The sequence below is a fragment of the Trichosurus vulpecula genome, chromosome 5, assembly GCF_011100635.1.
Source record: "Trichosurus vulpecula isolate mTriVul1 chromosome 5, mTriVul1.pri, whole genome shotgun sequence".
Classification (NCBI taxonomy): Eukaryota; Metazoa; Chordata; class Mammalia; order Diprotodontia; family Phalangeridae; genus Trichosurus; species Trichosurus vulpecula.
In genome coordinates this window covers 179081413-179108139 of record NC_050577.1, presented here as the reverse complement: position 1 = coordinate 179108139, position 26727 = coordinate 179081413, and the positions used below count along the sequence as shown (strand labels likewise).

The window sequence follows — 26727 nt, the reverse complement described above, 5'->3', positions numbered from 1 at the left end:
TAGTCTACTGGGGGATAAAATATGTTCATGAGTACATACTAGATCATTTGAGGAGAAAGGGGAAGATAAGAAAGGTTTCACGTAGAGCAGGGCTGTCCAACCTTAGGTTTTTACTGAAACAACAGACAATATATTTTGATTTGCCATTTAGTGATAGCTCTGTGGTAGCTCGGTTTCCTTTACTAAAGCATTTATGTAAATTTCTATGCTTGTAGGCAGGCCACATAAATCACACTGTAGGCCGAATTTTGGACAGCCCTGGTGTAGAAGGTGGCAGTTAAGGGCCTCAATGGTATGCAATAACTGCACTCGGGGGTATAGGTGGGTAGAAAGAAATGGAAGATGGCATATAGTGAGTTTAGAAAAACTGCTGCTACATTATTTTGGCTGGTATGTGGTGAGGGGGAACAAATACAAACTAAGAAAAAGTAAACTGAGGGGGCGGAGCCAAGATGGCAGCTGGAAAGCAGGGACTAACATGAGCTCCCCACCAAGTCCCTCCAAAAACCTATAAAAAATGGCTCTGAACCAATTCTAGAACTGCAGAACCCACAAAATAGCAGAGGGAAGCAGGGCTCCAACCCAGGACAGCCTGGATGGTCTCTGGGTGAGGTCTACCCCGCACGGAGCTGGGAACGGAGGGGAGCCGAGGGGAGCCGAGCCCAGCATGGGCTCGAGGACCAAACAGACCAGGAGCCGGGCGGAGCATGCCCTAGTGCCCTCAATCAGTGAGCTGCAACAGTTACCAGACATCTCAACCCACAATCACCAAAGACAACAGAGAAGGTTAGTGGGAAAAGCTGCGGGAGTGGAAGGAGTTTGCGATTCAGCTAACACCCCGGGGGGCAGCGGAGGTGGGGCAGCTACAGAAGTACAGCTGCAGTTGCTTCCGGCCCCAGGCCCACCTGGTGGGAAGAACTAAGTGGCAGATCAGAGCAGGAGTGAAGAGCCTGCTGAAGATCTGAGTCCAGTCCGGGTTGGGGGTTCTTGGGGAAGGAAGAGTGCTGGTGTGGCAGAGCTGGCTGTATAGAAATAGCTCTGAAAACAACAGCGCATCCCCTCAAGCTTAGAACAAAGTACTCTTTACTCTACAAGCAGTCATACCCCAGATGAAAAACTCAAGGGTCAAGTAAGTTGGCTAGGAACATGGCCAGGCAGTGAAAACACACTCAGATTCAGTCTCAGACTTTGGAATTTTTATTTGGTGACAAAGAAGACCAAAACATACAGCCAGAAGAAGTCAACAAAATCAAAGAGCCTACAACAAAAGCCTCCAAGAAAAACATGAACTGGTCTCAGGCCATGGAAGAGCTCAAAAAGGATTTGGAAAAGCAAGTTAGAGAAGCGGAGGAAAAATTAGGAAGAGAAATGAGAAGGATGAGAGAAAACCATGAAAAACAAGTCAATGACTTGCTAAGGGAGACCCAAAAAAATACTGAAAAATACACTGAAGAAAACAACACCTTAAAAAATAGACTAACTCAAATGGCAAAAGAGCTCCAAAAAGCCAATGAGGAGAAGAATGCCTTGAAAGGCAGAATTAGCCAAATGGAAAAGGAGGTCCAAAAGACCACTGAAGAAAATACTACCGTAAAAATGAGATTGGAGCAAGTGGAAGCTAGTGACTTGATGAGAAATCAAGATATTATAATAACAGAAACAAAGGAATGAAAAAATGGAAGACAATGTAAAATATCTCATTGGAAAAACCACTGACCTGGAGATCCAGGAGAGATAATTTAAAAATCATTGGACGACCTGAAAGCCATGATCAAAAAAAGAGCCTAGATATCATCTTTCAAGAAATTATCAAGGAGAACTGCCCTGATATTCTAGAGCCACAGGGCAAAGTAGAAATTGAAAGAATCCACCGATCACCTCCTTAAATAAATCCCAAAAAGAAATCTCCTAGGAATATTGTCGCCAAATTCCAGAGTTCCCAGATCAAGGAGAAAATACTGAAAGCAGCCAGAAAGAAACAATTTGAATATTGTGGGAACACAATCAGAATAACCAAAGGTCTAGCAGCTTCTACATTAAGAGATTGAAGGGCTTGGAATATGATATTCCAGAGGTCAATGGAGCTAGGATTAAAACCAAGAATCACCTACCCAACAAAACTGAGTATCATGCTCGAAGGCAAAATATGGACTTTCAAGCTTTCTCAGTGAAAAGACCAGAGCTGAATAGAAAATTTGACTTTCAAACACAAGAATCAAGAGAAGTATGAAAAGGTAATCAAGAAAAAGAAAAAGAAATTGCAAGGGACTTACTAAAGTTGAATTGTTTTGTTTACATTCCTACATGGAAAGATGATGTGTATGATTCATGAGACCTCAGTATTAGGGTAGCTGAAGGGAATATGCACATATATGTGTGTGTGCGTATATGTATATATATATACACGCACACACACATATATATACACATATATAAAAATATATATATATTTATTTATGTGTGTATATGTATATATATGTATATGTGAGTGTGTATGTATGTGTATGTGTATGTATATATATAGAGAGAGTGAGAGAGTGGGCACAGGGTGAGTTGAAGATGAAGGGAAGATATCTAAAAGAAATAAAATAAAATTAAGGGATGAGAGAGGAATATATTGAGAGAGGGAGATATAGAATGGGGTAGATTATCTCGCATAAAAGTGGCAAGAAAAAGCAGTTCTGTAGGAAGAGAAGAGAAGTCAGGTGAGGGGGAATGAGTGAATCCTGTTCTCCTCAGATTTGACCTGAGGAGGGAATACCATACATACTCAATTGGGTATCTTACCCCACAGGAAAAAAGGAGGAAGAAGATAAAAAAAAGGGGGAGATGATAGAAGGGAGGGCAGATGGGGGTGAAGGTAATCAAAAACAAACACTTTCTAAAGGGGACAGGGTCAAGGGAGAAAATTCAATAAAGGGGGATAGGATAGGAAGGAGCAAAATATAGTTAGTCTTTCACAACATGAGTATTGTGGAAGGGTTATACATAATGATACACATGTGGCCTATGTTGAATTGCTTGACTTCTTAGGGAGGGTGGGTGGGAAGGGAACAGGGGAGAGAATTTGGAACTCAAAGTTTTAAAAACAGATATTCGAAAACAAAAACAAAAAAAAAAGTTTTTGCATGCAACTAGAAAATAAGATACATAGACAATGGGGCATAGAAATTTATCTTGCCCTACAAGAAAGGAAGGGAAAAGGGGATGGGAGGGGAGTGGGGTGACAGAAGGGAGGGCTGACTGGGGGACAGGGCAACCAGAATATACGCCATCTTGGAGTGGGTGGGAGGGTAGAAATGGGGAGAAAATTTGTAATTCAAACTCTTGTGAAAATCAATGCTGAAAACTAAATATATTAAATAAAAAAAATACTACTGAAAGAAAAAAAAAAGAAAAGCAGATAAAAAAAAAAGAAAAAGTAAACTGAGTGCCAGATTAAGAAGAGCTGTAAGTTTCAGGATAAAGAATTGTATCTTGTCCTTGCGGCAACAGTTAGTCATTGAGTATTTTTGAGTAGGAGAATAACATGGTCAGACCTATATTTCAGGAATAATTTGTTAGCTGTGAAGAGAATGTGTTAGAGAAGGGAGAGACTGGAGACAGAGAGAACACTTACACTACTGCAAAAGTCCAGGTGAGACACTATGAAAACCTGAATTAGGATAGTGACCTTGCAAGTAAAAAGAGAGGGAGCTGACACCGCCAATGTTACCGATGTAGAATCATTAAGACCCGGTGGCCGATTAGGCATGGGGAAGGAGATGTAACCAAGGATTATTCCTAGTTTACTAACCTGAAAGATAGTCCTTGGTCTAAGTGGGGAAGATATTTTCCATTTTGAATGGCATGATCAGACCTATGCTTTAGGTATATCAATTTGTAAGATACGTGGATGATAGAGTGGGAAAATGGACGCAAGCTGCTGGGGGTAGGAGAGAGAAGAGTAAAGAATAGTATAGAGTAAAGACTAAAGAATATTTGTGGATATGAAAACACTCAAGGAGAAAACTATTGTTCTTAAAAAATGGTTTTAAGATAGTACTCCCTTTGGTGCTGAAACTGTCTTAAACTTAGAAGACTTGAGAAATGCATACTTCCACATTTCAAAATAAACAGTCACAAATTATCTCCATTTTTTCCTACTTTTCCACCTCTGCCCCTGGAGCCTCCTGTAATTGGAGAGTTCCTCACTGGAACCTCCATTTTAGAAACAGCCACACTAACCAAAATCTGCTCCTGACTCTCCAGACTACTTTTTCACCTTTTCTCTGCGCAGGATACCCTCTCCCAACCCCACCACCACCTCCTATAGTTCCCTTTTATGTGTTTTCATTGAGGACAGAGACTGTCTTTGTTTTTGCTTGTATTTGCATTCTTAGAGCCTGGCAAAGTGCCTGGTACAGTAAGTGCTTAATAAATTATTTAACTAATCTAAATAATGCCATATGTGCTACATTATGAACTTTTATTTTTTATTGTTTAAACACTGCACCTACACTAAACAAATACTTTCTAAATGAAATGATGATCAAAGAGAATAGTTACGTGTATACAGACATTCAAAACCAACACCATCCCCTCCACCCCAAAAACCACAAACATACATCTCCCAAGGCCTAGATCCATATTTGGATGCCAGAATACAAAAGATGTTTTTAAGCTCTTTACAATTAAAGAGTTTCTATCTCCAGAGCCCATCACAGAACCTGGTACACAGTAAGTTTAAACAAATACTTGGAGACTGACTGGAAGAAGTAAGGGAGCTTCCAATGCTTCTAAGAAATATTTGAGGCTTCTGGGGTGCCTTTCAGCCAGAGATCTATAATGCTAAATTTTAATCTAATGAACAAAATTTACAGATGCTTCTATTAAGTTAAAGAAATTTAATACCTGAGAATTTTCTTATTTGTTATTGGCAATGATTATTTTCTTTTTAAAATATAATTCAAGCAATTTTGTAATGAGTATTTTAACTAACTTTCATCACTTGAAAATGGACCACAAACCTATGAAGAGTAAACTACTTGACATTTTAACTTAAAAACATTAATTTTCCTAGAATTCTCAAAAGTGAAATCCAATGAAAGTGTTTGATTAGGCCTGTATTCATCTTTACTGATACCACTTCAATGAGAATACCCACTTGTTTTCAGCAAAATGTATGGCATAATACTCCCAGAGTTCCAGTATTAGTTTCAACAGCTGCTGCCCCTAGCATTACTCAGGTGGGCCAGGATAATCTAGCATTAGCTGCCTAATTAGATAGACGCCCTAAAATAGCCAGGCCTAATCTAATCTACATGTATGTATATGTATGCTGCGTGCGTGTGTGTGTGTGTGTGTGTGATTTGCCACTCTAATCCTCCCTTTAAGGGCCTGGTTGAACTTACTCCTTCCTCTTTCCTTTCCCCTATCTAAATGCAATAAAACTTAGGACACCAACAAATGCCTTTCTGTAGAAATTGGTTTTCTGCCCAGGTAGCTAATGCATCTGGGGCAATGTGGGTATCTTCATATGTTGCAACCTCCTTTTTACAGTAGTAATAATAACAATAACCTTTCATATTCCTATTCTTGCTATTTCAACATAAAAATTATTAAATCTGGTAACATTTTTATATATATATATGTGTGTGTGTGATACATATATATGTAATATATATAAACACAGAGATACACATACATGCAGCTATGTAGTCAAGAATCAAAGAATATTCAGAGTTGGAAATTATTTCAGAGGCCCCATAGACCAACCCGCACTTCAATAAGAATCATCACTATAATATCCTTGATAACATGAACATTTGGCCTTTGAAGAACTTTCCCAACCATCAGATACTTTCTCCTTGAGAGGAGAAAGGGTAGCCAAGGGCAACACTGATTCTTGTTTCTTAAACTAGTTTGTAAATTTCAAGAGAAGGTGATGGAAGATTATAAGGAGAACCACCTTATAAAACAGCAATATAAGTCATCCTATGGGCATTCAAGAATGAAACTATACAGAAGACAATCAACAGATGAAAAATGGAAATTGTATAGATTTTTATAAGAAACTTTCTTTTTCTTGAATTGCACAGGAAAAGCAGAGAGGTGTGACTGGAGGGGAAAAAAGTCTGATCACATTAATGAGATGCAAGGATGACTGACGTTCCACTGGTATCTATCCATGCAATGTCAAGAGAACTCAAGCAAGATCCCTCAGCACAGTGGGTGGACCTCCTGTGGATGGGTACCAGGAGGGCATTGTCCCCCTGGATGAGATCAGAGATACCCTGAAGCATTTTGTCTTTAACAGACAGATCTAGAATGTGCCTACATCTGAAGTGTCTGAGCTCAATTTAAAAAAAGTGGAGCTTTCCCTAGGACAAGGTCCATGACTGTATCTCTCAATTTCTATTGGATCATAATCTCAAGAGGGACTATTTTTTTTTATGCCCCTACCACCTCATTTTAACTGGGTATATTTAAGAAGAGCTGAAGGGATTGTCAGTGGGAGAAATTTAAGAAGTCCTGCTCTATGGTACCTCCCTATGGCTCTATTCCTTACCTTTCAGTCTGCTTATGCCAGAAGGCATGGGCAAGTACCCTTTGTTCAAGGGAAGATTAGCTGATGCTAAAGACTTATTAGCCCTTAACTGAAGCTTACACTTAGTTGTAATTTTTTAAAATGAAAAGGTAGCTTTGGAAAGTGAGCTGTACTAGAATCAGAGCAGCTGGTTTTGAATCTAAACAATGTCACCTTGTGTGACCTTAGGTCACTTTTCTTATTTGGGGCTATTATCATTTGTCTACCTCAATTATTATGCACTCTTATCTTCACTAACTTCCAAAGACTGTCACTAAAGTGACAGCTACCTACAATTCTGAATACTATGCTACCTTTCCTATATGTAGCTTGAAAAAAAAAATCTAAATTCGGCAATAAATTCTCTACACATTTACAATGATCGTATTTTGGACAACCTATCTCCTTGCTCAGAATTTTCATGTCATCAGTTACTTATTACTTCATGATATGAATTCCTCTATAAAATTCCAATTCATCAGATGCTACATTTTCCTATCCTTTCCTTGAATCTTCAGAAATCTACTCTCCTAAAATCCGAGGTACACATGCAACAAGGCTGGCTTTTCTGTCCACCAAAAACTCTAAGATGGAGTTCATCAATTCTGCCAAAGTTGCCCATCATTCCCACCCCATGAACTCTTCTTTCTGATGAAAACCAGACTCAAAATGAGTAACCCTCACTGGTTCTTCCAATTTAGGGAGGATAAAATTCTCACTAAGGAAATTAACAAATTATTAGCAACTTTGAGCAGAAAGAACAGCAAGTAACCAGAATATCAAAGTTCTACCAACAGTACTTATATGATGCCTTCCTGCCACCTCTTTCCTGAACACTTCAACTTTTCTGCTGTATTTAGTCCCTACTATACTTCAAGAACAGTCACATTTGTTTCTGCTTCCATTTTCTTTATCACAGCTCTATTCCACCTATACCTATACCTATACCACCCTTTTACCTATATGGTTTCTTCTGGATAAGATATACCTTTCCTGAACTATATTCTAGCCTTAGGTTTCATACCATTGATACCGGACATAAAAACTGCCTTAGAATTTCTAGTTTACCTTCCTTTATTAACCATACTTTAGGTATTATTGGTGTGAACAATATCTGAGGCCATCATGTATGTATGTGTGTGTGTAAGTGTACACACACAATGAAAGAACTATTATAAAAAAAAAAAAGTAATTTCAGCCTTAAATCATTACATAGCTAGTATTTATACAAGGCTTGAAGGTTTGCAAACTGCTTTACAAATATCTCATTATATCCTTACAACAATCCTGGAAGGCAGGTGCTATATCCCCATTTTACAGTTAAAGAATCTAAGGCACACAGGTTAAATGACTTACCCAGGGTTACACAACTATTAAGTGTTAAGGGGCTAAATTTGAATTCAGGTCCTTCCTGGATTCAGATCCAAAGCTTTGCCACCTAGCTGACTTTAATAATTATATATTTTTGAACTACATATTAATATTAGTTCATAACATTTTGGCTATTTAGTGAACATTTTAAACACTGCCTAAATTAATGTAATGGATAGAAGACATCTTGTATGCTCATTATCTTTTCAAATTTATGTAATTTATTAAGAACTTCTCAGGCACATCATAAATATTAAGTAAAAGGGAAAAATGAAGATGTTGAAATATATAGTTTTAGAAATATTTAGTTCCAAGTCACAAACGCTAACCTATAAAAAGTTAGGCAGAAAGTCTGACCTACTTGCTATGTTCCACTAAGTGACCTTCATTTAAACACATAATCCATCAGAAATTTAACCACTCATAATTAATGTTCTTCACCTAAATACATAGCCTGAGTCTAATTCGTTAAGCTAATACAGTATACCTATTATTAATAACAGGGTGGGGTATGAGGGATAAAGTTATCCTCTAAACTGGGAAGACCTGGACTCGAATCCTGACTCTAGATGCCGTGACTATGTGACCCTAGACAGGTTCCTCAAAGTCTTTCTGTGCACTGGGCAACTCGCTAAAGATAGCTCTCAGTTGCAGAGAAGGTGCTGACCTAGGAGGTTTTCTATGTCACAGGTATCAAACACATGGCCTGCAATCAGCAGCCAGAGCCAGATTAAAAGTAATTGGGAAATATTTAAATGTTAACATGTCGTTTTCTAAGGCAATATGCAGCTCACAAGGATCCTTATCTATGTTTTTGTGGCCCTATGATTATGTTTGAATTTGACACCACTGCTCTATAACAATGAAATCACAGGTCTGATCCCTATCCCTATGCTATTTATTAATGGTACATACACACAAAATTTAAAACCCAAAAACATACATAAAAAATTAAGGCATGAAGAAAGACAGCACCCTTTTGTGAGTAACAGATGGAATAAAAACTAGGATATTTAAGTTATTGAAATGTTTGAAATTGCAAAATGCAACTTACAAGGGGAAAAGTAGCCAGGTCCAAGACTCTGCATATAGGAAGTACAATATTACTGTTATTGAAAGCTATATGACCTTGAATTTGTTATAAGATTCATATACCACATTTCAAACTCTCTACAAGTTAGAATAGCTCTTTAAAGTCTCCTGATAAGATATACTAAAGAGACCTCAAATTAGATTCAATTGATATTTTTATGACTAATTAAATTTTTCACAAGGTAATTTCTAAGGAAATCAAGTTCAAATACAATAAATCAAAGATCAAATTTACAGCTTAGAAACATATATCTGTTTAAAAGTTTAAGAATCAGGGTACAGTTAAGAAATGTTCGATAAAAGCAGTTCTCAAAACATATTTATGTAGCTAAATTATTCATGAGATCCTTAAAATATCTGAAGTAAGATTCTATAAAATCAATCTTATCTTCCCACCAATTTATATTATCAATTGGGCATATGCTCATGCTCAAGAAATTTTGGCCCTCAAACTTTTTAAAAACACAGAAAAATATATAATCACATATTAAAGAAAAGTGGGTATTTTAAAATAAAATGAATATCCTAATACTTTAACTAAAAATGTCAACTAATTATCACAAAATGAAGTAGTATGTAACAATTTGGGAAGGAGAAAATGGGACATTAGGATGTTCTGCTTCCTCCTATCAGTCATTAACTTGCTATTACCAAGAGTTAAGTCAGGGGCTCCCTTCTGGGAATTAAAACTGTTTCCTTTCTTTCATGCCTTTGATTTGCAGCCCTGTAAAATATTAGGCAAGTCTATGACCCTTCACCTTTCTTGTCTATAAAGTGGGAAGATACATGCTTACTGCTCCAAAAAGCCTTTTAAAGTCATAAAAGATAAAACAAAATCTCTTTGGAAAAGAGTGTTACTGGTCTAAAAGCAGCTGGACTGGGAACCAAGTTTCCTTTTTGCCTTTTCTATATCCAGGAATATAATCACAGCAAATCTATGTACAAGAATTTTTCTCTGGGGGAGATGCCTCCCTCTCCAGTGATGTCACTGGTTTGACTGAGGTGTCAATCCATATTACTCCAAGCAACAGTTTTACTTGTTATATTATGACTGGTTGGCTTGCTGCCAATGGCCAATACAGCCAGGTCATCATAGGGGATATATAAGAACACTAGTGGAAATGTTCAAAGAACACAATATATGTGACCTGGAGAAAGTCTTAGAAATAATCTAGTTCATTCCATCATTTTAAATGAAACTTATACCCCACCTAGAGATGTTAACTTACATGGTTACAGTCACATAGCTAATAATTAGTAAATTCAGCACTAGTAACTTGATCTATAGGTCCAAGTGTCCTCAGAATGTTCTAAACTCAAAGCAACACAAGATCAGTCTGTTCTCAGACTGTTGTTGTAGCTCCTTCACTACCTCATAATTAAATTAAATTTAAAAAACTATTAAGTATCTACTGTGCACAAAGCACTAAGCTAGGTTCTAGGGATACAAAAATAATAAAGAAGAGTTGCTGCCCTAAAGGAACTTAAATTTTTACTCTGGGAAAAAGTAAGGAAGTAGAGGAGGCTGTATCCTCAAATGCCCTTAAAGTGACTACATACCTAGTATGGACAGACAGCAAAATTTCATTAAAGTGAATTGTAACAGACAATAAAAATGCAAAAAATTTTACATATCTTTGGCTTAAAAAAAATTTGATTCTATGAAAGGGAATTCCTAATATTGTACCTGCTTCTTAATTTTACTACTTTGATCATGAAATGTTAGTTTTATCCCAAGTTATCTGTTATCACATAAATGTATTTGGAAGAAGCAGAAGTGAAGAAACATGCTGAATGCCACAAAAAGAATACTCTCTATTTTGCTTGCAAAACATTAATTCAAGTTTCACATTGTTCAAGATAGCCTGCTCCACAATCAATCTTGTTTGTGTCTCTGTTTGAACCTACCATTTCATTACTGAAAGGAATACACGGTAAGAAAACTCTCTGCCCAATGCAGCCAGTCAACTTAACAGAGTGTCTTGGGGGCAATGAGAAGTTCCGTGTCTTGCCATGCTACGCTAAGTTCTCTCAAATCCTAAAGCACTTACTCTCTGTACCACTCCTTTTAGCACAATCACATGCTGTCTTATTTTTTAACTGTTGATTATTTGTAGTCTCTCCAATAACATATGCTTCTTCATGCCAGAAACCATTTCTTAAAGACCTTGAAGACCTAAGCACATAGTTTTGCAAATACTTTTTGAAGCTGCGTAAATAAGACACTTTATATGTTACCCAAAATGGTCTGAAATTTTGTTATTAAATCTGAATAGGTAAATAGAAATTTTCTAAAAGACCATTGACTGTTCTAATACACAATTTTTGCTTCATAAAATGAGTGATTTTGAATTCTTAGTACATAAATTTTTCAAGCCTTCTATGTAGATACTACATGTAGTATAATATTTTCACTTTTATTTTGCTAATTTTATTATTCATTTTAAGAACTTTCTCCATTTTTTATATCCTATCAATATATCCATTTTTAATATTTTAGAAAATTTTTACTTTATACAATCCTGTAGCAACTTGTTTTATATTACACTAAATGTTACTATTTTATAGCTGTTAATTGTGTTCTAACTGAATGTCTGACATCAACAACTGATGAATATATTTTTAAATGTAAATCTTCATATTCAGTTTATCAGGACGAAGTAATAACTACTTCTGTGAAATTATTTTTAAATATCCCTTGCTTTAAAAATCTCTGCTTCCCTCAAATTAACTACTTCTATCAAGGGAAAAATAAATATTTTTTAAATATAATGGAATTGAAAACCCTGTCTAGAAACATGCATTACATTGTCTCTACAAGCACCGGTAGAGAACAGAAAATCTCTAAGTTAAAACTTCCAGAGCTCTTAAGAGTAATACACTCGAATCTTTAACATTAAGCACACTCTGAGTGCTCAGTATGTGAGAATATAAGTACTTGAATTCAAAGTTTTACACTCTTATCCAGAGGACAGAGACCCCTGTACATGGATATTTTTTTTTACTTAAACAGATTACTGGTTTTCTAGGTTAGAGGAAAGAAAATCCATGGATTTCCATATAAAAGGATTAATTTAAGCATCAGTTATTTTAAGCAGCATGTTCATTTATTAATCCACCAAAGCTGAATTTAATCACAATTTACACTAGGCAATAGATAAATGGTAGATATGAATTGACGTAGATAATGCTTGCAGTCTCAGCAAGTAGTTTTCTACTTGTTGTGGTTTTACTTACCTGTCTTGTTTTTGCCGATGTTTCAATGAAAGGAATTCCATAACTTCTTGCTAAGTCCTGAGCTTGTTTTGTATCTACTGTTCTGGAAGGTAAATCACATTTATTTCCTACAAGGACCATGGGTACATCTTCGGAATCTTTAACTCTTTTTATTTGTTCTCTGAGGTAGCAAAAGAAAAAAGCCATGTTATATCAGAGACATTTAAACAGATGGAAAAATCTTCTAATACTTGATTTAAAAAAAATTTAACTTTCATATGCATAATCAGGCTGAAAACTGTTTATAATCCCCAATTTCCCCATGTAACAAATTCTTATTTTTCCTTGCTTAGTTTGAATAAAGCATTCAAGATTAGTTCAGATATTTTTTTATTACAAAAAATTTTTTAAAGGAAAAAAGGGGAAAAGAGAGACACAGGGGTGGGGGAATCTTCATTTTAAAATATAACTACTTCAAAACAAAAGAATGCCAAAGCTATAATTTTGTAATTTCAAACCAAATACATACTGAAATATAATGAAAAAATGTAAATTCTGAACAAACTCAATGTATTACTTCAAAATGTAAACAGCCCTTAAGTTTATTCCTAAAAAACAATTATTAGTAAAAGCTTTATTCATTTTCCCCACATTCCTGTACCCTAAAATGAAATGACGGTCAAATTCTTAAATAACTGTTTTCAATACCTGCTAAAGGCCCTTTAACCTGAAATTTTGTTGGTTTTTTTGGGGGGGTGAGGGGGGGCTTATTTTTAAATGGGCTTTTTTTGGTTTGATGTTTCAAAGTAGGCTGTAATTTCAATAAAGAAATGATGTTTTAATTCCTGTCCTGCGGTTACTGTAGAAATATATAAGTGATGAATGAGTAAGTCAGAGGAGGAATTGTGTCATTTATTTTTATTTTACTTTTCTGAAGAGCCATTTCTATGGTATGGTGAGGAAGTACTCTAGAATTTGAAAACGCCGATTTCTAATATTAGACTGTAAGCAAACCCATTTTATAGAACATTACTTTTCTCATCCGTTTCCCAACTGTACTCTTTCCCAGTGTGGTCAGGGAATTCCAAATCTAGTATCCTTGCCACTACACCATTTGGTCTCCTCTGGGAATTGTGGTAGACAGAATTTTCATTTATGGACATACCACATCTAACATTGTTAATTAAGTCCATAAAAACATAGTGAAAGTGAAATAATAACAGAACTGTGTAGTACTTGGCAAATTACATTATATCTGAATTCTGTGATAGTGTGGTTGAGTATAAGATACACTATGTATTAATATTATTATGAAATAATGGCTTTTATGTGAGAAGTCTATATGCTATATGTAGATTGCCACTTTCAAAGAATGTGTAAAATTAAAATATACTCAACACCAAACCCACACTGGACAATTAAAAGGATTTTAGAAAGCTGTCTATTTTTTACTCTCTTGCCAAATTCTTTAAAGATAATTTAATTCGATAGTTCTACTGCTACCGCTAAACTCCTACTTCCCATCTATATTACAAGGTATTTCATGAAATTTTGTACTTAGAACATTGAAATGACCAAGTATTAAGCCATTATGTGAACTCTTAATTGATTTCATCTTTTTTGATAGTGGCTCCAAAATAAGTCCATTACTTTTTTCTCACAATGTGAACTTGCTGAGTAACAACATTTTCTGTTGTTACTTTAACGTTCTTCTGTGGCAATATTAATTTCCATAACCTAACATAACATTTACATATTTTTTAGTTTTATGTCAGTTGACTATTAGGTAATATTTGACATCTACAAAAGAGACACTACAGATCTTACATTCCAACTAATCTTTTTAGGGCCTAAGATTACGACTGACCAGTTTTATGGGCTGGTTAGAAAGGAAGTGTACATTTTAAATAAGCTAATGTTTCATTCTGACCTATCTCCATGAAAATCCAGGATTTATTCAGATGTTTTTTATCTTATGTTTGGATCCTCAGCACCTAGTCCTGAGCTCTGCAGTTAGTAGGTACTTAATAAATTCTTGTTGAATATGCTTTTGATAGAGAACACTAAATTAATCTACATAGTTCCAAGGAAAAGATTATCAAGCTTTAAAATCAGCTAAAAGCTGATTCCCAAAGTTAAATCCTTTGGCAGACTAATGAAAGGAAATCACAGGAGGTCAAGTATTACTGAGTATAAATGATGATTCATATCTTCAATTCAAAATACACATATTGGAGGTTAACTTTTTTTAAAATGGAAGGCCAACTTGGTCATCTATTTTGTTTTGGTATATAAAAATAACAAACCACAGTGGAAAACAGCTTAAAGGGAATGTCACAGATTTAGTGTTTCTTGATTTGAGTAAACTATCTGGCAGAAATGAACCTCTTATAGTATCTTTGTGGATATGGCAGAGAAATGTGGACCACCAAGTAATATTTGAGAGGCTACAGAGTTTAGTGGGTATCATGTTAGACTTGGAAATCAAGACAATCTGGGTTCAAATCCTACCTCCAACACTGTGTGACCCTGGACAAGTCATTTAACCATATCCAATCGACTGTCAAGTCCTGTCATATTGCCTTCAGAGTATCTCACATGTATGTCACCTTCTCTCCTTTGACCCTGCAACCACCTTAGTGTAGGCTCTCATTACCTCACACCTTGCCTTTTGCAACAGCTTGCTGATTGTGGTCTCTCTGCCTCAAGTCTCTGCCCATCCTCCAAAACATCCTCCAACTTAACTGTCAAAATGTTCTTCTACCATCAAATATAAAATCCCAACCCGCTTTAAAAGTTCATATTCTGAACCCTCCTATCTTTCCAGTCTTCTCATACCTTATTCCCCCTCCACAGGTTCTACAATCTAGTGACACTCGGTCTCTTCACACTCCTGACTCTATGCGTTTTCATTGGCTTGTCCCCCCACCATGCCTGGACTTTTCTCTCTCCTGTCAAGCCTCAACTAAAGTCTTATCTTCTACAAGAAGACATTCCTGGTCCTTCTTAATCTTCCCTCTGAGACTACCCCTAATTAATTCTGTGGAGACCACTTTTACATAGTTATTTACATATTGTCTCTGCCAATAGATTGGGAGCTCCTGAGAACAGGAACTGTTTGTTGCCGTTCTTTGTGCTTAGTGTCTGGGCACAGAATAGTATTTGCTAACTAATAAAAGTGCTAGTTGACAGACAACCTCTCTGGGTCTCAGTTCCTCATCTGTAAAATTAAGGACCAGGCAGCCTTTAAGGTACTTTCCAGCTCTAAACCCACCATTCTATGACTCACAATTGATTATACTACTCTTCTCAAAGTGTGTTGATTAACTGATCAATGTCCACCTGTAGGGAACTTTTCTAATGTCCTCAGCTCTTTAAAGTTCAATGTTTTCATCAAAAATTGGGTAAAAACATAGAAGGCATTCTTTAACAAGTCTGTAGATGACAAAGATGAAATAGCTAATTAATGCAGTGAATAACAAAATCATATTCAAAAAATATCAACATGTTTGAACAAGGGCTGGAAAATAATAAGATGAAATAGGGGAAAATGTAACCTAAATTTAGGTTCAAAAAAAAAAAACAACAACTAAGGAATGAAAAAAACAAAACTGGAAAGATGTTTACATAAAACTTAATTTCAGTCATGTAATATGGCAGTGTCACAGAGCTACTAAAAACTATAATACAGTCCCAGAAAGCACAACAGTAAGTATCAAGTCCAGATCAAGGAAGTAAGATTCTTGTATACTGCATTCTACCATAGCTTGAAATACTGTACATTCGATTCTAGGCAACATGTTTCAGAAGGGATATAACAACTTCATAAGAGAGCCACCAAAGTCATCAGAGACGTAAAAATTATGCCATGTGAAAATTAAAGGAAATAGTGATGTAAAGCATAAAGAAAAGACCTAAGGACAACATAATACAACAGAGTTTTGTTTTGCTTTTCAAATAAAGAGATATCATTTTGACTTATTAAACATATTCTGTGCTATATCAACAGAAAGAATGAGGACCAAGAGATAGAAGTTATGGGGATACAGATATCACCCCAGTATATGAACTTCCCAACAATTAGCTATCTGAAAACAAAATGAGCTACCTCATGAAGTGGTGAGTTTTCCTTCATGGGAGGTGTTCAAGCATTCCATATGAATGTTTTCCTATTATAGAGGAAGAAGAGGCAGCACAGTATAATGCAAAGAGCAGTGGTCTCTGAATCAGAAGATCAGAGTCTGGCTCTTGACACTCACAAGTCATGTGATTATAGGCAAGTAAAATAACTTTTGGACAGTTAGGGGCTGGAGTGGATAGAGTTCCAGGCCTTAAATCAGGAAGACTTATCTTCCTGAATTCACATCTGGCTGCAGACACTCACTTGCTATGTGACCCTGGGCAAGTCACTTAATCCTGTTTGCTTCAGTTTCCTCATCTGTAAAATGAGCCAGAGAAGGAAATGGCAAACCACTCCAGTATCTTTGCCAAGCAAACCCTAAATGGGGTCATGAAGAGTCAGACATAGCTGAATGACTGAACAACAAAAGGGAACTTCTCTGAATCTGTTTCCTCAACTATAAATGGGTTTAACTGCACTACTGACCTTCCAGGGTTGTTTTAAGGACAGCACTTTGAAAACATTCAAGTACAGTATAAACATGGGCTATAATTATTCCTGCACTTAACCCCTTTTGAGGTTCCAATACTAGTCTAGTAGGAGTTGGACTAGATTTCCATGGAACTGAGCATGTACTCTTGATCCCAATGCAGGACACATGTGATCTAATTCTACACTAAAGGACTTGGGATGATGAAATAATCCCTTATTCATCCCCATAACTATTGGGCTCTCTCAAGGATGACCAATGACTAAGAGCTGCTCCCGAACAGGCTATAGAAAGAATGAAGAGAAAAGGCTTCCAGATCCTTTTAGGCCTTACAGCAAGTAGCCAACAGGATTTCTCTTTCCTTTTCCTAACTTCTAGCAGATATAAGGAGAGGACAGCAAGAACGTGTTATCCATACCCATCAGAAAGGATGAGCACCTGCTCAGCTCCATGGAAAATACTCCAACTTTTTTTTTTATTATGATCCTATAAATCTAACAACTACTAATCTTGATTACTATGTTTAAAGTGATTTGGGAGAGGGAGTAAGCTTATGAATATTTTATAGCTTTTCTACTCTACCTACATAGCTCCTCTTACAGCTAAATACAACATAAATATTGGTTCATCAACCAGTATTCCCATCCCAAATTATACTTTGCACCAGTGGAAGTCCCAGTTTTCTCCTGCAGACCACTAAGTTCCACATCCTCTACATAGCAGGTCTTAGCACAGGCCTGCACAACCTGCAGCCCACAGCCTGCTTATGGCCCACAGGCTGCTTCCCGCACACCAAAGGATTTCAGGTGGCTCATGAAAAATGTAGAGGAAAATGTCCTTTGTATGTAAAGGAAATCCTTTGGCATACAGCGAGCAGCCTGCCAGGTTGTGCAGACCTGTCTTAGCAGGTCAGGAAACAGGGGCTAAGTACTGAAGGTGAGTGAAGCAGGCCCAGGAGAAAGAAGAGAAGAAATCAGTCTCTTAATAGATTTTTGATGTAACATGGCCCTTTAGTAACAAAATTTTGTCTACTTGTAAAAATATCTGTTGTAGACTGGCAATTTTATAAAACCAATGTTAATCCAACTACTGGAGCAATATCTACGACTTCTATAGTTATAAAATTCATAAATTTTCCTAGAATAAAGCAATTAAACAGATCTCCAGTTTTGTTTTTTAAAATTGACTTGTTTTAAACCCACCTATAATGGTGAATATCTTCAAACGATTTAGTATTATTTATGGCAAATACACAAAGAAAGCCCTCCCCAGTCCTCATGTACTGGTCCCTCATTGCACTGTACTCCTCTTGACCTGCTGTGTCGAGAATATCCAAGAGACAGGTCTCTCCATCAATTACTACTTGTTTCCTGTAGGAATCCTGGGAAAGGAGAAACATAGTCTAGGTTATTACAATTCACCTTTTTGTTTTTTATATGGGTGCTATAGAGAGATGCAGTGATGCTACCATATTAAAATACAAAAATCATTTAAACCGGATTGAACTTAATCTGAAAAGAAAAATCAATCATTAATATAATGAAATTTTGTTTAAATAGATTTAGTAAACCTATTATACTCTACTAAAGTCCTACTCCCATTCCTCCCTGTGGTGTAACAATGATCTTGGATCCTCAAAGGGTATGCCAGGGAAACACATGCTGGAAAGGCTTTGAGCATGGGTCTACAATGGTCCAGTCACATGAGGACCGGCCTACCAGGAAAGGCCAGAGGTCTGACCACCAAGTGATGATTTTTTTTTCTTTAGCCAAAGCAACTCAGGAAGAGCACACCCAAAGGCAATGGAGGAATTGCCATTTCAATCAATGGCAGGAGTATCCACACCAACAAAATAATAGCTCTCACAAGTTATTTCCCAAGTAATTTCGATGTGTCTGGCAAAATACACAAATACACATGCATAATTATTTTACATTCAAATACCCTTCTAAAGTGCTTTGGCTGTACAATGTGATTTTTCTTAGGTATGCCTGCTGATGGCCAGAAAAATCTTATGAGTTAGTAAGGGTGCATGATCGTTTTACCTGAAGTTTTAGGGAGTTTCTAACTTATATAAAAAGAAAATAAAATTATGGAATCAGACTATCAAAGAAAGAATGAGATGTCCTTAAGGATAGTGCCACAAAATAAGAGCTTAGTAATAGCCCACTGCAATGCAAATCTTTCCCCCAGACTCCTGGCAATCACATCTTTCCCAGAGATCCCCACACACCCAGTGTCAGTGCTGCCAAAAAAGGGAAGAGAGAGTGCAAACTCAAAGAAAAGGAAGCAGAGGTACCAATGGGAGGCAGATATTAGGATACAAACTGTAACTGATCCACTCCACATCTTCAATTCAAAGCAAATGCCTAAGTTAGCCATTAACTTAAACATTTTATAGTTTTAAACAAAAATATTAAGAATTGTCAGAATTTATATCTAAGAGTGCCATTTATCAATGTACCATACATTATATGCCAAACTAAAGTGTTAGAGATACTGTATGTGGGGCAAAAGAAAGTAGATGTGGAAATGGGGTCATTCCAGTATTTCAGACCCTTCCAGAAAGGTACCTTGAACAAGAAAGGTCCTTCAAACACATCTGTTGACTATAAATGGAGACTATACAGGGAAGAGAGAGGCCTTGTCTTTATGTATCTTCATCAAATTACCAGATTAATTGAAGGCTTTAAAAAGGACAGGCAAGAGGGTCACATAGGCCCATGAAAGAGAAAGAACTTAAAAGATCTGTCCTGCTAATGCCTTTAAACTTTTGGTGACCTTTTAAATACAGAGGGATTTCTCTTTCTCTTTTTGAAATTCAAAAAAAAACCGGCATTACCCTTCCTCACACATTAACTGAAATAGGTAATTGAATAAGAGAACTTTAGAGCAGGAAGGGACATGGAGGTTGAAGTTTTCTAGTCCCTCCCCTCATTTTACACAGAAGGAAACAGAGGCCTAAAGAAGTTAAATAACTTGCCCAAAGTAACACAACTAATTAAGAGGTAAAGAAAGAGCACAACCACAGGAAATGACATATGTAGAATACAAAGAAATATGAAAGACTTGAAGTGGTACAGAATAAAAAAGTGAAACCAAAAGGACATGATATATACACTGACTTCAACTATGTAAAGGAAGCAACACGAAACAACATAGGCAAAACCCATTAACAGCAAAACAGAAAACATTAGTGTTAACTTGTTCAAGATAATGCACTATCTTTTGTTAATAATGAATAAAAGGTAAAACTACAGTTACATGCGCAAGTCTTTGGAACCATTTTTAATGCTTTTTATTAAATTGTTTATGGGATTTGGGGGCTTAGTTTTATTTAGGTTTTATTATTTTTTTGCTTGTACTTCTTCCTTTATGGTTCCTGCTCACGTATTTGAAAGCATATATTGTGTCACTAGACACAGAAATAAAATTTTTAAGTTATAAAAATATTCAGACCCAGGTCTCCTGACTCCAAGTTCAACAAAAACACTGTAACCATGTCCAATCAACATCACAAACAGGTAAAGTCATTCCTACTACTATCCATGTACATTTCTTTTCTTATTCTATAAAATAATTTTAACTATATTTATTTCCACAAATCTGACTGCTATCAGACTTGGATATGTGAAAATTCTGACAGGTTTCTAATGTATATAGATGCTCCAATTTAAGTTACACCCACAGTAATCCAAATATCAAAGTCCTACTTTGAACCCCAATACTGGGACCTTGAAGGCTAAAGGAGTAAAACACAAGTTCTGGTAAATTCTGCCATTTGTGTATGGTTCTACCAACAGACTATGTCTACTTTCCTAGGACAAGCCCATCTTAGAAGAAAGATGTTCATCATTAGTAAACAAATTATTAGTAGATGAATTCTTATGGTAACGAACATAAAATAAAACTAAAACAGCCATCATACTTTTGATTGTCCTTTCTTCCCTTTCCGCAATGAGAGTAACAGAAAAGGAATCAAAGAAACCTAAAGACAATAGTTTTTAATACTATATGTAACCATTAAAATGAACTGTTCTAAATGTGAAGTCCTTGTCCAATGACCAGCAACTTGACATACTTGTAGAATGTATGTATGAATACTTGTAGAATGAATGTAGAAAAGTGAATCATATTAAGATTGACACTGCTGCTTGATCTACTGAAACCAGAAGATATAAGGAAGCTGCACTTCAATGGAAGGAGGTGTTCTATGGAGAAACAAATACAAGACAGTTGGTGGAGTTAGTTTTGTGTGTCTTAATGTAATAAGTATTTCATGGGGGTACTGTCTGATTGCAGTGCATGGTAACTTATGTGACATCAGTTGCTGAGGATAAGGAGGTAGAAAAGTCCTATCAAGAACATACATAGTAAGACCCTCCAAATTAAAACAATACTACATTAATACTTGGTAATTTCAATGCAAAGGTAAACACAGGGGAAGATATTAGAAAATATATTGGAAAAAGGCTCAGGATTAAGAAATAGAAGATGTCCAAAACTTATAAATACATCATGAATACTTTCTTCAAAAAAGAGATTCAGAAGGTGCTAGATATGGCAAACAATGAATATCATGAAACAAAACTTATCTGCACAGGAAACAACTGGTTACCATTTCTAAGTCAACTATCTGTATACAGACTAACTTGTTAGAGTAAAAACTAAAAACAACACTACATTAGGAAAAAGATGAGAAGATATACCATGCAATTAAAACTGACCTAACCTATTTAAAACAATCAGTCAACAGAAAATAGAGAAAGGAACAGACACTAACACAGTCTATAATCATGACTTAAAGAAGGTTAACCGACAGGATCTATTGCTGAGACTTAAAGGACTTCACAAAAGAAATAGGCAGGTAGTCAATGCTAAAAACAACAGGAATCTTTTTAGTTAATGTGTTCAAAGGAAGACCCAAAAAGTCATATTACTTAGCTGGAGACACCCAAGGGAGTGAGAGGCAAAGACTACAAAGGAAAAGTACTAAGGTTGTCCATCAAATTCCTCAGATTAGGGCTGGGACTAATGTCTCCAAAACAGAACTGACAAGCAGCATGAAGGACAATCACTAGGGTGCTCGCCATAGCATGCTTCACAGGAGTTTCTGGATCAGAGTGGCTCGGATGTTTTGAGGGAAGTGGGGTTTCACTTAAATGGGTTTGACTGTTTCCAACCTCCCAGTTATGAAACTAGAAGTTTCTAGCCTGAAAATGTCTAGACACAAAAGAACCAAATTTGGAAATGGGGCATAGAATACGGGCAGGGAAGTTTACAGAAAAGGAACAGGATAAGAATAACAGGGTATCAGAAAGAAGGAGATACAGCTAAAGAATTTGCAGACTAGGGTGGAGCCAAGATGGCTGAGTGAAAATAGCATCTTACCTGACCTCTCTCACAAATTCTGTCAGATACCTCTAAAAAAGTGAATCTGAGCATATTTGAGAGAGCTGAAAGCCACTAGTAGACTGAGTGGGACAGGAATGCTGGGCACGCAACAGGCACGAGATCACGCCAAACAGGAGCAGCAGCGGAAGCCAGGCAGTGCGGTGGGCTGGGAGAGCACTGGGCGCACAAAACTCGGGAGCAGCAACAGGCCCAGGGCTAAAGCACGTCTATCGCAGGCAGTCCCCAGGCCTCTCAGCCCAGGACGGGAATCTGTTGGAGCTATGTGAGACACCAGCACAAAGCCAGAGGCCAGCCCACAGTCTAAAGGTTTGAAACTCGCCTTCTTGAACTTCCAGGAGCCATGATGACCAGGTGAAACAGCTCTCATCCCTCCCTTCCTAACCCAGATACTACTCCCTCAAGAGAAACCCTGAAACAGAGGAGCCAGAAGTGGGACTTCAGTAGCCTTGTAGATTGGGAAGCTGGGGAGTCCCCATCTTGTGGTGGCAGAAAGAGAATAGTGCAGGAAGAGAGGTGTCCCAGCAGGCACCACCTCAGCAGAACAGCGAGAGTTCTTGTGCCCAGGGGGTTGGAGCCAGCAATAGTCAACACCAGGACGACAAAGGTGCCTTTGCACAGCCAGGGGAAGTGGCAGACACCAGCACAGACAACTGCTGAGACCACCTGAGCTGTAGTGCAGACTTAGGGAAGAGGAGACTTCCAGCAGCCAGACCACCCCTTAGCCAAAGCACACAAAGCCAGTGAGCCCCAGAAGCAGAGATCCACTTTAGCAGCCAGGGGGAAAATACAATCAAACACTATGACAAAACAGACCAGAAAACCAAAGACTATTGATTCCTATTGTGGAGACAGGGAAGATCAAAATACCCATTCTGAAGAGGGCAGCATTGACGCTATACCTACATCTGAAACCTCAAAAGGGAATGTGAGCTGGTCTCCAGCCCAAAAAGCATTCCTGGAAGAGCTCAAAGAAGATTTTTAAAACCAAATCAGAGAGGTAAAAGAAGAGAACAAATATGTAAAAAGTGAAATTGGCAAAATGGTAGAATATAATTGGAGAGAATAACTCCTTAAAAAATAAAATTAAACAAATGGAAAAGGAGATTCAGAAGCTAAATGAAGAAAACAATGTGTTAAAAATTAGAATTGGGCAAGTAGAAGCTAATGACTCTATGAGACACCGAGAATCAGTCAAACAAATTCCAAAGAATGAAAAAACAGAAGAAAGCATGAAATATCTGATTGGGAAGACAACTGACCTGAAAAATAGATCCAGGAGAGATAATCTAAGAATTATTGGTCTACTGGAAAGCCATAATGAAAAAAAGAGCCTGGACAGTATATTCCAAGAAATCATCAAGGAAAACTGTCTCAAGGTCCTATAACCAGAGGGTAAAATAGTCATGGAAAAAATCCACCGATCACCCCCTGAAAGAGATCCCAAATTGAAAACTCCAAGTAATATTGTAGCCAAATTCCAGAATTATTAGGTCAAGAAGAAAATACCACAAGCAGCCAGAAAGAAACAATTCAAATATCGCGGAACTATAGTCAGGATCACGCAGGATCTTGCATCTTCTACAATAACAGACAGGTGAAATTGGAATATGATATTCTGAAATGCAAAGGAGCTTGGACTACAACTAAGGATCAACTACCAAGCAAAATTGAGCATAATTTTTCAGGCAAGGAGATGAACATTCAACGAAATAAGGGAATTCCAGACCTTCCTGATGAAAAGGCCAGAGCTCAATGGAAAATTTGATCTTCAAATACAAAACTCAAGAGAGGCATAAAAAGGTAAACAGGGGAAAAAAAACAAAACTACATTATTCAATAAGGGAAAATTGTTTATATGCTTACAGGATTATATTGATTTATATGTTTTATATATATGTCAATCTTGAGAATGGTACAGTTATGACAATTGAAAGGGATATACATAGACTGAGGGCATCAGTATAAAGTAACTGATGTGGTGAAAAAAACACAATTAATGGGGTGCAAAGGGATTGTTCTGGGAGAAGAGGTAAAGAGGAGGTAGAAAAGAGTAAATTATGTCACATGAAGAGGAATAAAAACATAGAGGGGGAAAAGAGGGAGGGAGAAAAGCAGTGTTTGAGCTTTATTCTCATCTGATTTGGTTCAAGGAGGGAATAACATACTCTGATAAGTATAGAAATCAAACTTGTCCTACAGGCAGTAGGAGGGGAAAGGGGAAAGAAAAGGGCTGGGGAGGTGGATAGAAGGGAGGTAAGAAGTAGCAAGGGGAAAAGAGTAAGATAAGGAAGGGGTGTCATTAGGGAGGGACAACTGAGGAAGATGGTGGTCAAAAGCAAAACTCTTTTGAGGAGTGGAAGGGAGAAACAAAAGCATAAACAGGGTGGGGGGAAACAGGATGGAGAAAAAGACACAGCTTGTAATCATAGCTATGAATGTGAATGTGAATGGGATGAACTCTCCCATAAACAGGAGGAGGATAGCAGAACAGATTAAAAAATCATAATCCTACAATATTTTGTTTACAAGAAACACATTTGAAACAGGGGGACACACACAAGGTAAAGGTAAAAGGCTAGAGCAGAACATATTATGCTTGAGTTAAAGTAAAAAAAAGCAGGGGTAGCAATCCTAATCTCAGACAAAGCAAAAGCAAAGATAGATCTAATTTAAAGAGATAAGGAAGGACACTATATCCTGCTAAAAGGCACAACTGACAAAGAAGCAATATCATTACTTAATATATATGCACCAAGTGGTATACCATATAAATTCTTAGAGGAGAAGTTAAAGGAGTTACAGGAAGAAATAGAGAGCAAAACTATACTAGTAGGAGACCTCAACCTCTCGCTCTCTGAACCTGATAAATCTAACCTCAAAATAAACAAGAAAGAAGTTAAGGAGGTGAACAGAATTTTAGAAAAAGTAGATATGATAGACCTCTGAAGAAAACTGAATGGGGATAAAAAGGAATATTTATCTTTTTCTCAGCGGCACATGGCACATACTCAAAAACTGACCATGTACATAAAAACCTCTCAATCCAGTGCAGAAAGGCAGAAATAGTCAATACATCCTTTTCAGATCATGATGCAATTAAACTTATTTGTAATAAAGAATTTGCAGACTAGGTCACTGGTTTTTCCATACTAGAAAGTTGATATAAATGTAGAGATCAAAAAAAGCCTACAACCTCTCAACCAGCAGGCCAAGAGCAATTTCACCTTAGAATATAAACAAAACTAAAAAGTTGGTGAGGAATAGGGATGGTGAAAGGTTTTTTTTTTAAAAGCAGCAAACAGTAGAGGGAATGACAAATTTACAGAAAGCTTGCTGAAAGACCCAATTAAGCCAGATCATATGGATAGAGTGCTTAGCCTGGCACCAAGAAGACCCAAGTTCAAATCCAGCCTCAAGTACCAGCTCTGTGACTATGGGCAAGTCACTTCACCTGTGTTTGCCTTGGTTTCCTCAACTGTAAAATGAGGACAATAACAGCATCTATTTCACAGGGTTGTTGGGAGGATCAAATAAGGTATCTGTAAAAAGTGCTTATGAATGGCACATAGTAGTCACTATATAAATGCTTATTTCTTTCCCTTCCCATCTGAAGATGAAACTAGTAAACAGATTTTCTAAAATGGCAAAGATCGGTCACCATTTCTATAGCTATTTTCAATGGCAGTGGACCTACCACGTACTGAGTCTAATCAATGTACTGCAGGAGAAAGTAGAAAATGCATTAAAGAATTCAATTTAATAAGCATTAAATTCCTTAGGCACTCAAATATATGCTAAGCTGGGGATATAGAGACAAAATAAAAAACTGTCCTTGACCACAAGGAGCTTATATTCTACTACGAAGAAAAGAAATATGGGAAGAACAGCTAAAGAAGACAAAGTATGACCAGAAGAACTCTGTGTTGAAGTCAACACATTTTTGAGGGCACTGATTGGAATAAAAAAAAAAAGCCCAGACGGTATTACTTCTGGGGGGAGGAAGAGGGGGGCTGCAGAGGAATGAGGAGGACATAAATAACTACAACTTATATACCTATTTTCTTGCCCCTACAAAAACTTATCTATGCATATTATCTAGGACATGCTAGAGGAAAATAAGGGAATAGGCAGACTTTCACAAAAAATATTCTACATCAGATCTTATCTTTACAGTCACAAAACTGACTGAAATGTTCAGGAAGTAATGAGTCCATTGTATTTTTTAATACTATTTTTGTATGCTAATTTTTTTTTAAATTCTGATTCATAAAGCAAAATCTAGGCTTAAAGGCTCTCTTCCAAAAAAGATGCCTCTTAATTATATATGCTAAGATTTTATGGGACTTCTTGAAAACTTCGGGTGACTACCTGTTGAATTAAACATAGAGCAAGGCATAAAAATATTAACATACACTGGAATTTACCACTGTTATGGGGGGCTACCCAACCCAGTCC

General features: G+C 36.9%; 1 protein-coding gene across 2 annotated transcripts in view; it reads right to left on the bottom strand.

Annotated features, from left to right (window-relative positions):
• Positions 1-26727, bottom strand: part of KRAS (KRAS proto-oncogene, GTPase) — a 50786-nt gene that overhangs the window by 9311 nt on the left and 14748 nt on the right. For both annotated transcript variants that reach the window (XM_036759216.1, XM_036759217.1), the window contains exons 3-4: positions 18060-18238; positions 12269-12428 (exon numbers count right to left, since the gene is read on the bottom strand). In XM_036759216.1, coding sequence (XP_036615111.1) covers positions 12269-12428; positions 18060-18238 — 339 coding nt within the window. The remainder of the gene's footprint in view (positions 1-12268; positions 12429-18059; positions 18239-26727) is intronic.